Source organism: Carcharodon carcharias, chromosome 1 (assembly GCF_017639515.1).
Source record: "Carcharodon carcharias isolate sCarCar2 chromosome 1, sCarCar2.pri, whole genome shotgun sequence".
Lineage (NCBI taxonomy): Eukaryota > Metazoa > Chordata > Chondrichthyes > Lamniformes > Lamnidae > Carcharodon > Carcharodon carcharias.
This window is the reverse complement of record NC_054467.1, coordinates 73,563,277-73,577,217: the sequence shown is the minus strand read 5'-3', so window position 1 is coordinate 73,577,217 and position 13,941 is coordinate 73,563,277. Positions and strand designations below refer to the sequence as shown.

General features: G+C 44.7%; 1 protein-coding gene across 3 annotated transcripts in view; it reads left to right on the top strand.

Moving 5' to 3' along the window:
* The window catches only part of LOC121278687 (protein transport protein Sec24B-like), a 111,550-nt gene extending 98,392 nt beyond the window's left edge, over positions 1 to 13,158 (top strand). For all 3 annotated transcript variants that reach the window (XM_041189050.1, XM_041189034.1, XM_041189043.1), the window contains 3 exons: positions 4,561 to 4,653; positions 11,302 to 11,405; positions 12,046 to 13,158. In XM_041189050.1, coding sequence (XP_041044984.1) covers positions 4,561 to 4,653; positions 11,302 to 11,405; positions 12,046 to 12,160 — 312 coding nt within the window. In that variant the 3' untranslated portion in view covers positions 12,161 to 13,158. The remainder of the gene's footprint in view (positions 1 to 4,560; positions 4,654 to 11,301; positions 11,406 to 12,045) is intronic.
* The last annotated feature ends 783 nt before the right edge of the window (positions 13,159 to 13,941 follow it).

Sequence of the window (13,941 nt, the reverse complement as noted above, 5' to 3'; positions counted from 1 at the left end):
GTTCCAGAATTTTGACCCAGCGACAGTGAAGGAAGATGATATAGTTCCAAGCCAGGATGGTGTGTGGCTTGGAGAGGAACTTGCAGTTTGTGATGGTCCCATGCGTCTGCTGCCCTGTTTCTTCTAAGTGGTAATGGTCTCGCATTTTGACTATGCTATTGAAGAAGGCTTGGCAAGTTGCTGTAGTGCACCTTGTGGATAGTACACACTGATACCATTATGCACCACTGGTAGAGGGAATGTATGTTTAAGGTGGTGAATGGGGTGCCAATCATGCTTTGTCCTGGATGGTATCAAACTCCTTGATGAAAGCAAAATACTGCGGAAGCTGGAAATCTGAAATAAAAACAGAAAATGCTGGAAAAACTCAGCATGTCTGATCTGACCACATCTGTGGAGAGAGAACAGAGTTAACGGAGCTCTGAACAAGGGTCATGCAGACTTGAAATATTAGCTCTTTCTCTCTCCACAGATGCTGTCAGACCTGCTGAGTTTTTCCAGCATTTTCCATTCTTATGTCAAATTTCTTGAGTATTGTTGAAACTGCACTGATCTAGGCAAATGGAGAATATTCCATTACACTCCTGACCTGTGCCTTGTAGATGGTGGACCTACCCTTGGGGAGCCAGGAGGTGAGTTACCTGCCACAGAATTCTCAGCCTCTGACCTGCTCTTGTAACTGCAGTATTTATATGGCTGGTCCTGCTCTGTTCCTGGTCAGTGGTAACCCCCAGGATGATAGTGGGAGCTTCAGCAATGATAATGCCATAGGGAGATGGTTAGATTCTCTCTTGTTGAAGATGGTCATTGGCTGGCATTTGTGTGCCATGCATGTTACTTACCACTTATCTGTCTAGCTCTTGCTGCGTGCAGGTATGGACTGCTTCAGTATTTGAGGAGTCACAAATGGCAATGAACATTGTGCAGTCATCAGGGAACACCCCCACTTCTGATATTATGGAGGGAAGGTCATTGATGAAGCAACTGAAGATGATTGGACCTAGCACACTATCCTGAAGACCTCCTGCAGTGATGTCCTGGAACAATCACAACCTTCTTCCTTTGTGCTAGGTATGACTCCAATCTCTGGAGAGTTTTCCCCCTTGACCCCAGCTTTGCTAGGGCTCCTTGATGTCACATTCTGTCAAATGCTGCCTCGATATCAAGGGCAGTCACTCTCACCTCTGAAATTGATCTCTTTTGTCCAGGTTTGGACCAAGGCTGTATTGAGGTCTGGAGCTGAATGGTCTTTAAGAACTCATTGAGGATCAGCGAACAGGTTATTGACGTGTAAGTGCTGCTCGAAAGTACTGTCGACGACACCTTCAGTCGCTTTGCAAGTGATTGCGAGTAGAGTGATGGGGCAGGATTGGATTTGTCCTGTTTATTGTGGACAGGGCATATCTGGACAATTTTCCATATAGTGCATAGCTGTGGCATAACAGCTTGGCTTGGGAAGCAGCTGGTCCTGGAGCACAAATCTTCATTACTGTAGCTGAATAGTTATCGGGGCCCATAGCTTTTGCTGTACCCAGTGCACTCAGCTGCTTCTTGATCATCATGTGGAATGAATCGAATTGGCATCTGTGATGTTGGGGACCAGGCCAAGATGGATCGTTCACTCAGCACTTCTGGCTTAAAATGGTTGCAAACAATTCAACCTTGCCTTTTGCACTGGTGAGTTAGGATTCCCTCATTATTGAGGATGGAGATGTTTATGGTGCCCCCTCCTCTGGTTAGTCTTTTAATTGTCCACCACCATTCTTGACTGGATGTGAGGGTGCTGGTGAGCTTTGACCTGATCCATTCATTGAGGTCTGTTCAGCCTTTCAAACTATTTCAGTGAACAGGTTCCTGTGTAATATTAAACATCTGATTTATATAAAGCATAGTTTCGAAATGTACATCCAATTTCAAAAGTCTGCTTACGTGACTGAAGGTACTTTCCAATGTTTTTGTATCATACAGGCTCTGCCAAAGAACTTGAAGTGATTTTAAAAACAGCCCATGGAGCTGATAATACCAAAAATGGCTAGTGTTGCCATCTTGCAAGACAATCACAAATGGGTTTTTGTAATTGCTATTGGTTGACAGTTTCAAATAAGCAACAGGCGACATCTTTTTATATTGCAAGCTGGAAGGTTTCAACATGTAATCTTTTACAAATATCCACTATTCTGCCACAAAAAACTTTTAACTAAAGTTGATTTCAAAAATTTAGTTGGCCTGATGAGAAATTAACCTTCTTCCAGCCTTAGCAAGGGCAATTAAATTCATGACCTACAGGTAAATACTAGTATAGCAAAGAGATGGGTCTTTTAAACGAGCATTGCCTTCATGCCAAATATGTATCTCTATCAATGTTGAAAACTCTATTAGGTAGAATTCCAACATTTGTTTGAAGAAAACAAAATTCGATCCAAGTCCCTTCACTACCCAGATGGCTATTACTTTGGGTGTAGAGACTTAATGAACAGTATGAATTTTGCATGTACGACATTTTATACTGGGCTTTTGCAAATCACCAGAACAACCCATCTAGGATCTATTAAAATTTTTGCAACCAGGTAATCTGACTTAGCCATTGGCTAATTCTCTAAAATTGGGAAAAATATAGACTAGGCCTATATTGCCTACAAATAATCAAGTAAGGGTCTGCAAGCCACAGTTCGACTCTTCGTTCCTTCATCTTCCATTTAGCATTAGAAGAAGTGCCATTTGACATTATGGATAATCATAGTACAGTACCTCAAAGAAATTCAAATTCAGGATGTCTTGACAATGTGGTATTGTCTGCATAACCTTTTCTTTCCCTAGGAAGGCACTTGGTTTTCTTTTTATTGATGACCAATTTTTAGAAAACAAAACCATTTTTTAAATTAAAAAACATGTTATTGTGGGAAAAAATATCAAAGCTTTCAGACTTCAAACACTGATCAAAACATGCATGATCTTAACACAAAAGGTTACAAGCATCTGCAGTTCTTCTGAACAAAAAAAAAATTGTATTCCATTGGGCTTCTCCACCTATACCTGCTTTGGCTAACTACAGTTATGGGAAACAATCCTAAATAATGAAATGACTGCAAGTGTGAGTTCAGGGAGACTCATTGAACTTTGCATCTTGTTTTGACCCACTCTTCTGAGAACGGGATTGCTTCTTGGGTACTTGGTCAGATTCTATTTGCTGCTATTAATATGGCCAGTGTAAGATACCCAAACGCACTGACTGGCACTGATAAAAAAAATTCCAGCTAGCAGCACACTGAGCAGACAGATTCCAAACAGTAGGAGCTAATTGAGACTAATGGTAAAATTATTGTCATGACTTTGACAATACTTAGTAAGTCAGGTGTAACCTTGGGGCCTGCTTACATCCAAGAGGTTGAATAAAAGCAGTGAATGTCTAGATTTCCAATTGTCTTTGAGTCTAAGGAATTCATGGAGAGAGCATTCAGTTTTGATTTCCTGTGTCTATATGAAGGGGGGTTGTTCCTCCACTTTGGCACCAATTGGCTTGCAAGAAACATTGGTTTGATGCCACTATCACCGACTATGCGACAGTAATTTTACCATTAATCTCAATTAGCTCCTACTGTTTGGAATCTGTCTGCTCAGTGTGCTGCTAGCTGGAATTTTTTTATCAGTGCCAGTCAGTGCGGTTGGGTATCTTACACTGGCCATATTAATAGCAGCAAATAGAATCTGACCAAGTACCCAAGAAGCAATCCCGTTCTCAGAAGAGTGGGTCAAAACAAGATGCAACAGTAGAGCATTAATCTTGATCCTTTGACACAATTTAGGATTCAAATCACTTATGTTGCACTAGGATTGAGGCTTTGAATCTGGATTTTCCATGCTGGATTCATTGTGATTATCTGCATCGTATACATTTTCAGTTTTTCGTCTTTTCCACCCCAGTTGCTCCCCCAATATCACCTTTATCATTGCTTAAATAAGAATGATTTTGGTGAAATTGTCAATTTGTCTGTGTTCTCAACACTGTGAGGCCTTTCTTCACACAGTCGTCACAACTTTCCTGATGAAGCATGGTAAGCTTTCCAAACCAAACCAAAACAAAAGCCCCTGATTCATAAGAAACAAAGTCCAAGAGGCTGAATGACAGCAGTGAATGTCTTCACACCCAAAAATATTTGGGAATAAGGAATTTATAAAGATATCTTTTTCTGTAGCTTACAGGAATACAGATCAATGTTGGGAGTCTCACTTCAGGAAGTAGGATTGCAGATAATTTAGGTCTTGAAAAGGTTGGCAGAAATTTGGAGGCTGAACAAATAAGCAATAATACAAAGTTTTCCTAAGTCCTTGGATATCTTTTAACATCAAAAATTTTCCTCAGAATAAGAATTTATGATTTAGCCGCTTGTAGCAGATGGTTTGTAAATCGGTATTTAAAGGTGGCATAAAATGGGTGGTGACTATTTGTTAGCCCGTTTTACACCCTGAATGATTTCCTTTTCCATTGCTTTACATTTAGGTTGTGTGATAGTATGAGGGAGTAGCATCACCAATAAATGGACTTAATTTTCTTTCTTTTAGGTAATGTACCTCTGGATTGGCAAAAGTTGCAGCAGCAACTTTATTAGTGAAGTGCTTGGATTTCCTAACTATGCTTCTATACCACAAAATATGGTAACTTGGAGTCTACATAAGAATAAATTTAATGCATTGCTGTGTTTATTACTGTGTATCTCTTGCTCTTGAATAGTGAAAGAAATCAGTTAACTATTATATTCTTGAATTGTTTTAAAATGTAATAACAAATAGAATCAATGCAACTCTCGTTTATATTAGATTTTCTAAAATTGACCTTCATCTTATAAGTAAGTTTATTTTCTTCCTCACCAGAATGGCTGAGCCCATGAGCTTCTGCCAGTTTCACTCCAGACCTGGCCACTAAATGGTGTGAATGTGTGGTTTCAGTAATGTTGGCTGAAATTTTCCGTGCCCGCTGGCAGCAGACATGATAGAGGGGATGTGTGGGCAATATGGCACGATCAGTTTCACGACAGCGGGAAGGCAGGTCGTGATCTTCTGCTCTGTCCACCAACAGCGGGCCGCATTTCCCGCCGCCGGTCGTCGGGGCGCTCATTGTAATACATCAACGTATCATTAAAAGGCGGCCCTGCTGGATCGTCCGTCCACATCAGGAAAGCACGCTGACGTGTTTCACAACAGCACGCAGGCAGTGTGCACTTGGCGGCCTTCACTTTGTGGGGACTGAGGTGAGTGAACAGCAGCATTCACCACAGCGCGCCAGGGTCGCCTGTTGCTTTGCAGGCTTCAGGGGCGCCGGGGGGCATTGGTGAACTGTCGCCATGCCTCTCTAGGAAGGGGGTGCCCAGGGCCAGATGCTGCCCTGCCAAGGAGGCAACTGCTGTCGGGGGCTGAGGTTTCCGTGGGAACTGCTGCCTGGCCTCAGAGGTGACTGTTGCTGGGAGTGTTGGGGGGGCAACTGCTGCCCTGGCATTAGATCCTGTGCACAAGCAATCGAGGTGGGGGCCAGGGTAAGCGAGGAAAGTAGCTATGCATTAGGGAGACCTGTACAAACTGACCATCCCTCCGCAACTGTTCAAGCGCAGCTACAGTGATATGATTGGGGCTGGGCTCTTAGACTGCCCACCCACGCAAGCAATGCGGAGACAGCAAAGTGCCACCAAGCTCTCCGGACCTTGCCCCACCGCCCCACACAGACTGCAAGTCCGCAACTACTTTACTGAACTGCAGAGCAGTCGGACTGCACACGTTGTTCAATCTCCTCGACAATGCTGGCCATGCAGCAGTCACTGCAGGAGGCGCTCACAGCCCCTTGCAATCTCAGCAACTCGGTTAGAAGCTGTCTCCCCCGTGTCGCAGGCTGACAGGGCAGCCACGCAGCGCACTCACATATGGCTATCCGAGGGGTGGCCAGCATACTCCAGGAAGCATTAAGAGGCTGTCACACGGCCAGAGGGTGCTAAGTTCACCCATGCTAACCACACCTCTCTCTCTTTCATGCCGCAGGAGGACCACATCAGGAGCATGGAGCCTGGTGATCTAGCTGTATGCCTGATGGCCTACAGAGAGCGAAGAAAGCAGAGGAGAGAACGACTGAGGTGCCTGGCCGCGCAAAGGCAAGAGCAGCAACCTCACGAAGAAGGGGCAGCAGGAGCTCCTGCACACACTGCCCAGGAGCGACAGCAAGCCTGGGCTGGCCGGCACCTAGCGACACCCAGGGTCTATAGACGCCGCCAGAGATTCCTGCAGATGGTTGAGATTGACGACTGCGCGTGTCTAGGGACCTGGTCGCTCACATCTGCCATTAGCTGCAAGACTTGGCGCCAAGGGGACATGGTGGGCATCCAGTGGCTATGAAAGTGACCACACCATGCAATTTCTATGCCATTGGCTCCTTTCAGGGCTCCACAGGTAACCTCTGTGGGATATCACAAGCCACCATCCGCAAATGCATTCATGAGGTCACGGATGCCATCTTCTTGAGGGCACACAACTTTATGCATTTCGCCTGGGACCAGGACAGCCAGGATGCAAGGGCCATTGGATTCGCCCAAAACTCAGGATTCCCACAGGTGCAATCGACTGCAACCATGTGGCGCTCAGGTCTTCGTTGCTGCACATAGTGGACTACATCAACCACAAGGGATTCCATTCACTGAACGTGCAGCTGATATTTGACCACCAGAAATGCATCCTGCAGGTGTGCGCACCGTTTCTGGGGAGTGTGCACGATGCCTACATCCTCAGTCAGTCACAGACCCCTGGAGTCTTCCAGGGTCCACAGAACGTGCAGGGATGGCTCCTTGGGGACAGTGGCTACCTGCAGAGGCTGTGGCTGATGACACCTGTGCGGCAGCCTCAGACTGCAGCAGAGCGACGATATAATCAGGCTCATGCAGCAGCTCTCAACTTGGTGGAGCAAACCAGCGGGATGCTGAAGATGAGATTCCAGTGCCTGGACCGGTCTGGTGGAGTCCTGCAATACAGTCCACAGAGGGTGTCACGCATTGCCGTCGTCTGTTGTGCCCTTTACAACCTGGTGCTGCAGGGAGATGAGCTGACTGAGGAGGAGCTGCACATCTCCTCCGATCAGGAGGATGCCGACGGGGATAAGGTTGAAGAGGTCCTTGGAGCCGATGATGGGGTGAGGCCCTTGCACTGGCTAGACGTGGCAGGCATGCTCGGGATTCCCTCATAGCTGCTAGACTTGTGGAGAATGATGACAACATGCAATGAGGTGACTGCATAGATCCTCACATCACATTTGTTAATGCTTGACTCCAGTCTGGCTTATAGCAATGCAAATACCCTGAGAATGCTCCTGTCATGGAGATATAGTGGAACCCTGATAGCCGCTCGATTGCAGGAGGATGATGATGACATGCATTGAGGACACTTCATAAATCTTCACACAGTCTCTGAGAATGCCTGACTCCTGTCTGGCCGAGGGCAGCTCACTTGAGCTCCATGATCAGGGTCATATCATAGAGACGGAGCCAAGAAACTTTAGAAGCATCTGATGCTTTGTCCGCCTTCAGCACCTGAGCCCTTCAGAAGCTGGAGCACAGCATCACTGGTCACAGATGGGATCCCACCCCTCCTTAAAGGTGCTGAGAGCACACAGAGAGAATGAGAGAACTCTGTGGCGTCTGCCCACTACATTCTGGCAGGAATGACAAGCACTGCCGCGGTGCAGGCATCAGTAATGTTTCCAGGGAGTGAGAGGCTGGACCATCACTTTGGTCTGAAGGCTGCACAGAGCACAGGGAAGAGGCCCTGGACTGAGACACCTGCCTTTCTCTTGCACAGAAAGTGTCACATCTGAGTGACAAGAACACTGCTCATCAGAACAAGGAGCCATAGGCAGGGAGATGTTCTTTAGAGCTCATTGACAATAGTGAACAGTATGTACAAGTGATTAACACCCATGCACAGGCTGTGCAACTAATTCTCCTTTACTTTCCTAACCCTGCCTCTACGTCTTGGTGCTCCCCAGACATCCACAGCGGAGGTGGAGGCAGCCTGATGACTGCTACGCCCTACCTGTGATGACTTTGGTGGGCGTCCTCTATAGGGCTGATACTTGGAGGGCCTCAGTCTGCTTTCAGGGCCCTGCTGTGTGGCAGTAGCACCCTCCTCAGCCTGTGAAGCTGGAGCTGCTGAGTTCACAGGAAGAGGGATTTGGATGGGCCGGACTCCCAGAGTCACCTGGGTGGATAGGCCCACAGTGTGCACCTGCTGATCCTCCTCCCTATGGGTGCCCACAGGCCCCTGGCTGACTTCTTGAAGGGAAAGGGTAGCTGGAGTGAGATCGAGCTGCCCTCTCGGTCGACATTGTTGGAAGCCAACTATGGCATCAGCAATGGAGTTGAGACCGTGCAGCAGTGCAGGAGCAAACTCCTGGACCAAGATCTCCATGGCAGCCAAATTCCTACCAGTGTTGACCTTGGTGCGCTGCCATGCTGGCATTATCACCTCGGCCTGTAGGCGGACATGCCTTGCAATCTGAGGAGTGCAGCGGACCTCCCATCCTGATGTTCCGAGGCTTGTCTTTGCAGCTCCAGCAACTGAGGTATGACCAAGTCCAGAGGCTCGTCATCTGACTTGGGCTCAGCAAATATCTGTCCTCTAGCAGTCCTCCAAATGCCGGGGACCTAGGTAGCCCTTGCTGCCGCCTGTTGTGGATCAGACAGTGTGATGTGCTCATCAGATTGTGATCCCATGTCTACTCTAAAGCTAGGTCCCACTGAGGTGTGTGTGCCTGCGCTGGTGGGGGGTGTTGGTGAGCCTGTGATGGGACTTCAGGGAAGGTGCTTCCAGATTCCTCTTCAGAGGTTTCTTCGGGGCTTGATTGGAGGCCCTGGGTCATGGACTCTGTCAGCTCTTTGGCAGATGTGCCTGCGAAAGCAAGGAGAGATAATTAGTGCATGGCAGTGGCCTGTGAAACAGGACACATCACTCACGACATGGTTGTCTGATGGATGTTACACTGTTGGATCCTCACTTGGTCGAACAGCGCTGACCTCACTGTCAGCACAGGACTGGTCCAGGTCCTCGCTGACCAGCTGGATGGCTCTGTTTTCAAAGTCCAGACGACCTTGATTTCGGGCATTTCGCCACAGGTCTGCAACTTTTCTCTCTTGTGTGCCAGCTTGTCCTGCATGGATAAAGATGGAGAAAGTGTAAGCAGGACGCCTGGCGGGCGGTGAGTGGTCCCATGGATGGGCTGAGGACAAGAAATGTATGTGTGAGAGAGTGAATGGTGATGTCCCTTGACCTGGCAGTGAATGAGGGCCCAATGGATGTGTGCTGGGTTTGTGAGTGAGTTAAGAGTGATGAAAAGAGTGATTTAAACTGGCGGAACAGAGGAGATCATCCTCTGTGGCACTGGGTGGCTGTCCTCTTCAGAAGTGCGTTGGCACTGGCCATCGCCTCCCAAGCCAGATTGGTCACAATGCTGCATATCCTGTGGCTAGAGTGTGGGGGTACAGGATATCCCAGTGGGCCTGCACGGCATCCAGCAGTTGCTCGAGGGACCCGTCATTAAACGAGGGGGATGCAGTCTTGTTTCCTTTGCTGGCCATATCTCCTGGGCTGTGGTGGTGAGCTGATGGCGATGAGCGGTGTGCTGGCGGCTGCCTTTTAAACATGATGGCCAGCGTGATGCAATGGCGGGAGAGCAAATGAGAGTCCGCTCGTGCATGGAAACAGCATGTTTCCTGGGAATACATAAATAATGTGGCGGGTTTGGGACAATGCGATGTGAAAACCTGCCATCCCGGCCAGCGGGTAGGACGCCATTTTGGCCATCCACTATGGCATTTAGTGCAAATTTGGGAAAATTCTGCCCATTGTCTCCCTAAAAAGACATCTCGTCCTCTGGTCTCTCCTGCTCTTAATGTCACCTAAAATTGTAGTCTCATTGTCCAGGATTATGGTCACACATACTTAAATGTTAACTTTCAAAAAAACTGTAAATTTATTGCATTTCTGATACTGATCAATACGGTAAAGCTGAGAGAGCTCAAAAAGTAGCGATCCAGCTTGTTGACATTGCGGTTGAAGACAAAAAGACAAAATTGGACTGTCCCAGAGAAGTTTTGAATGCACTAATGAATACACCACTGGTCTGATCACAAATCTGAATTGCCATTAATGAAGATAACATCAAGGTGTTCTGGCTCTTGCATAGAATTGAACTTTCAGGTATTTCCTCACTCTCAAACTTAAAACTCGAACCATTCTCATTCCACACTTGGAATTAAACCAAACCTTTGATCTAAATGGGTGTCAGCTGTGGCTCAGTAGCAACACTCCTGCCTATTAGTAAGAAGATCATGAGTTTAAGTCCCATTTCAAAGACTTGAGCACTTAATGTAACTCTTTCGAGTACAAACCCGTTTCCATCTGTTTATTCAGATGAAGTTACATTGTTTCATAGTTTGCCATTGTGAGATTTGAACTCTTGATCTTGGGTTTACAAACCCAGTACCATAACCACTTGGCTATTTAGGCCAAGCGCTGAACCTCCACGGGGCCGACTGTCGAGACAGGGAGCCCGCGACAATGGCAGGGGGGCCACAGCCGGGAACCTCTTGACGACACGGACAACTAGACCCAAACCTCCTTTTTATATATATATATTTATCGGGAGGTGGCCGTGCCGGCCGCATTCGGGACTCGGTGACCATGCCGGCCGGGACTGTGTCTCGAGACAGAGCGGATGGGCGAGCCAGCCTCCCCCCATGACAGGGAGGCCAGTGCCGGGTATAAGTGTAACTCTGTCGAGTACAAACCCATTTCCATCTGTTTCAGATGAAGTTACATTGTTTTCGTAGTTTTGCCATTGTGAGATTTGAACTCTTGATCTTGGGGTTACAAGCCCAGTACCATAACCACTTGGCTAATGTAGGCTGGCACTGCAGTACAGAACTGAGGGAGTATTGTACTGTTGGAGATACCATCTTTCAGAAGATTAAACAAGGACCCCATCTGCCCTCCCAGGTGGGGTTCAAAGAGTAGCAGAGGAGGTGGGGGGGGGGCGGTTCTTCTAGTGTCCTGGCCAGCTTTTATCATTCAATCAAGACCCAAAACAGATATTATGGTCACTTAATTAATTGCTGTTGGAATCTTGTTGTCTTCAAATTGGCTGCTGTGTTTCCTACATTACATTATTATCTATACTTCAAAAATGATTCATCAACTGTAAAGTGCCACAGATTCACTTTTTTTTCCTTTTTTCTCCCATGTCCACAATACTGTTCCTTTTTTCTCGGAAAAAAGACTCAGCTACCAGAATTGAATACAATTTTGTCTCAAAGAACAAGTAATTTTGTTTCCTGGCTTCGAGACAGCAGACCTTTCTTATCGATTATTTACATTGTGAAGTAAGTATTTGCTTTTTGAATTACTTTAAAGGGCATTTCTTTATAGTTGTTCCGGGGGAAAAACCAAATAGCTCACAAGATAGGTTCTGATGAATAAAGCCCTTAGGCTCATTTTTTTTCATCATTGCAGAATGATATTATTGTCATTACTGCATTATAGTTTCTGGCTGTTTCTGAAATTAATCCAATGTCCTATTTATCTACGCTTCCCAGAAGTTTACACTCCTCTATCATTTTCATTTTCCTCCTTAGCGAATTTTATCCAAGCCATGAAGTACACAAGTTAGATTTTAGTCCCGTATTTAAATTGATTAACGGCAATGAGTTGAAATCTCTTTACAAAGCTTTAGCTGCCTCATTTTAAGCCACAATCCTCCTTACTTTGGTGTGGTTTATGAATTTACCTAAGTTGCATTGTAATTTCAGTAATTTTATGCCAGGACTAAAGTTGTATTTCTTGTAATTTACAGCTTTATAGTAATTATTTAGATGATAAAGCATTACTTAGAAAAAAACAACTGCAACACTGGCCTAAAACTGTTGTCCATGCACAAATGTAAATTTTGGCTTTCGGTTCAAACACAAATTGTGATAATTGTATGTGTAATGTTTGTTACATGATGTTATCAAATATCAACAGGGATGATGGTCCTATGAAAGCAAACTTTTTCCAGAAGTTAGTGGAGGACAGAACCGAATCTGCGTTGTCATATTATGAATTCCTTCTTCACATTCAGCAGCAAATCTCCAAGTAACAGCAGTTATAGTTTGAAAGCTGGAACTGATCAGTGATTTTCTCGTTTTGGGGGAGGGTTGGGGCAGTACTGTCATCTGAAGCAAACGTACATTTACCTTGGAGGATGGATTTTGTGTTGAGGTATAATGTGAGGTGGACATCATCAACAATATTCAGTCTTGATGAAGGTTTTTACACTGATGGTAGGAATATGAAAAGCTGGTCAATAAAATGTGCAACCTTGCAGAATAAATTCTTGAAGTTACTATGCTGTAATGTGTATTTCTGCTCTACAATGCAGTGAAATGAAAATGCCATTGTACTGATAGAATTCTAATAATGGCGTTAAAGAATGGGCTTGATTGTTTTATCCTAGATAGAGCAGGAGCATAGAGGCCTTGTTACTGAATACAAATAGAATAGATGTATTTATTACGATGTATAAGCTCTGTTTATTCACAATTTTGTTCAAGTTTTTGATCTGATTAATTTTCCTGTCTGTTAATTTTCCTGTGTGTAATGTATCAGTGTACATGTTGATTTTTCACTGGCATTGGGTAGAGGTGATGACTGTACATGCTTATGCAGATAGGAATTTTTATTGGATTGATAGCAAATACAGTCTGCATTAAAGTACAAGCCAAGATCACTTACAGAGCTGTTGAATGTGGTTTAGAGATGCACATTATAAAATTCAATGTGTACATAGAAAATTTAACTAACTTTGTAAAGTAATGTACAAAAAAAGTATCAATCTAACTTTCGGTTCTATTAAAAGTGAAAGAGTAAACTGTATGCAACAGTGTTGAATGTTTTGTGATCAAACTCCTCCTGCCTCACTCAGGCCATTTGAGGCTAGAGAGGACCTGAATGCAGGTATTCTGTGCCATCTTCCAGTTCAACTGGCAATGACTATCATTTTATAAAAACTCAAATTATTTCTCATTGTAATTCTGTTTTTCATCTTTCTCTTGCGATTAATTTCTTACCAGCTATTGATTAAAGAGCTCTGCTGGATTTTTATTTTTTTTGATGATGCGTCTGTGTATACTTGTTTACCTTTCAAACCAAACTTGTCTGACTAAGGTTGATGTAATGGATAGGCCATTTTAAACATACGTTCTCATACATCTCATGTCTATGGTTGTCTAAAATCCTGAGAAAGCAAAAAGCTTGATTGTGTGCAAACAGCTCTGTAGCTGAATAAATGTATAGGATGTCAGGAGAGGTTTAGAACACTGGCATACTAATAAATGAATACCTGAACCTCAGCAAACTAACTTCTGGTGTTTTCTGCCAACTAAAACACTCAAAATATCAGGTACAGCATCCATCCAGTATCTAATGTTTATCACTGGATTAGAAAAGTTAGCAAAGTGCAAGATTGAAATAAACTTCTAGCTGTTCCAATTCCATACGTAAAACAATCAGTAACAAATGAGTATTGTATGAAGCACAAGTCTGGAAAGAAAGAGCTAATGATGACTCAAACCCCAAACTCCAGTGGTCAAGCTGAATCAAGCTTAATCTGTCTATAGAGAATCTTGCTGCAAAGAGAAAATAGAAAATTAAAATAGCGGGTGTAAGTTGAAGGGCTTAAGTATTTAGTTGATTTTTTTTTCTTGGATGCTATGTGTTGAATGAGCAGGGTAGGTATCCATTAATGGAGCTTCAGTTGTCCAGCATGGGACTACTTAAGGAGATGAAGTACACCAATAACAGTCAAGATAAAGACCTGTGAGATAATGGAAATAAATTAAACCCATGGCTTGTATTTGGTCAAAATAAAGTCTATAAATA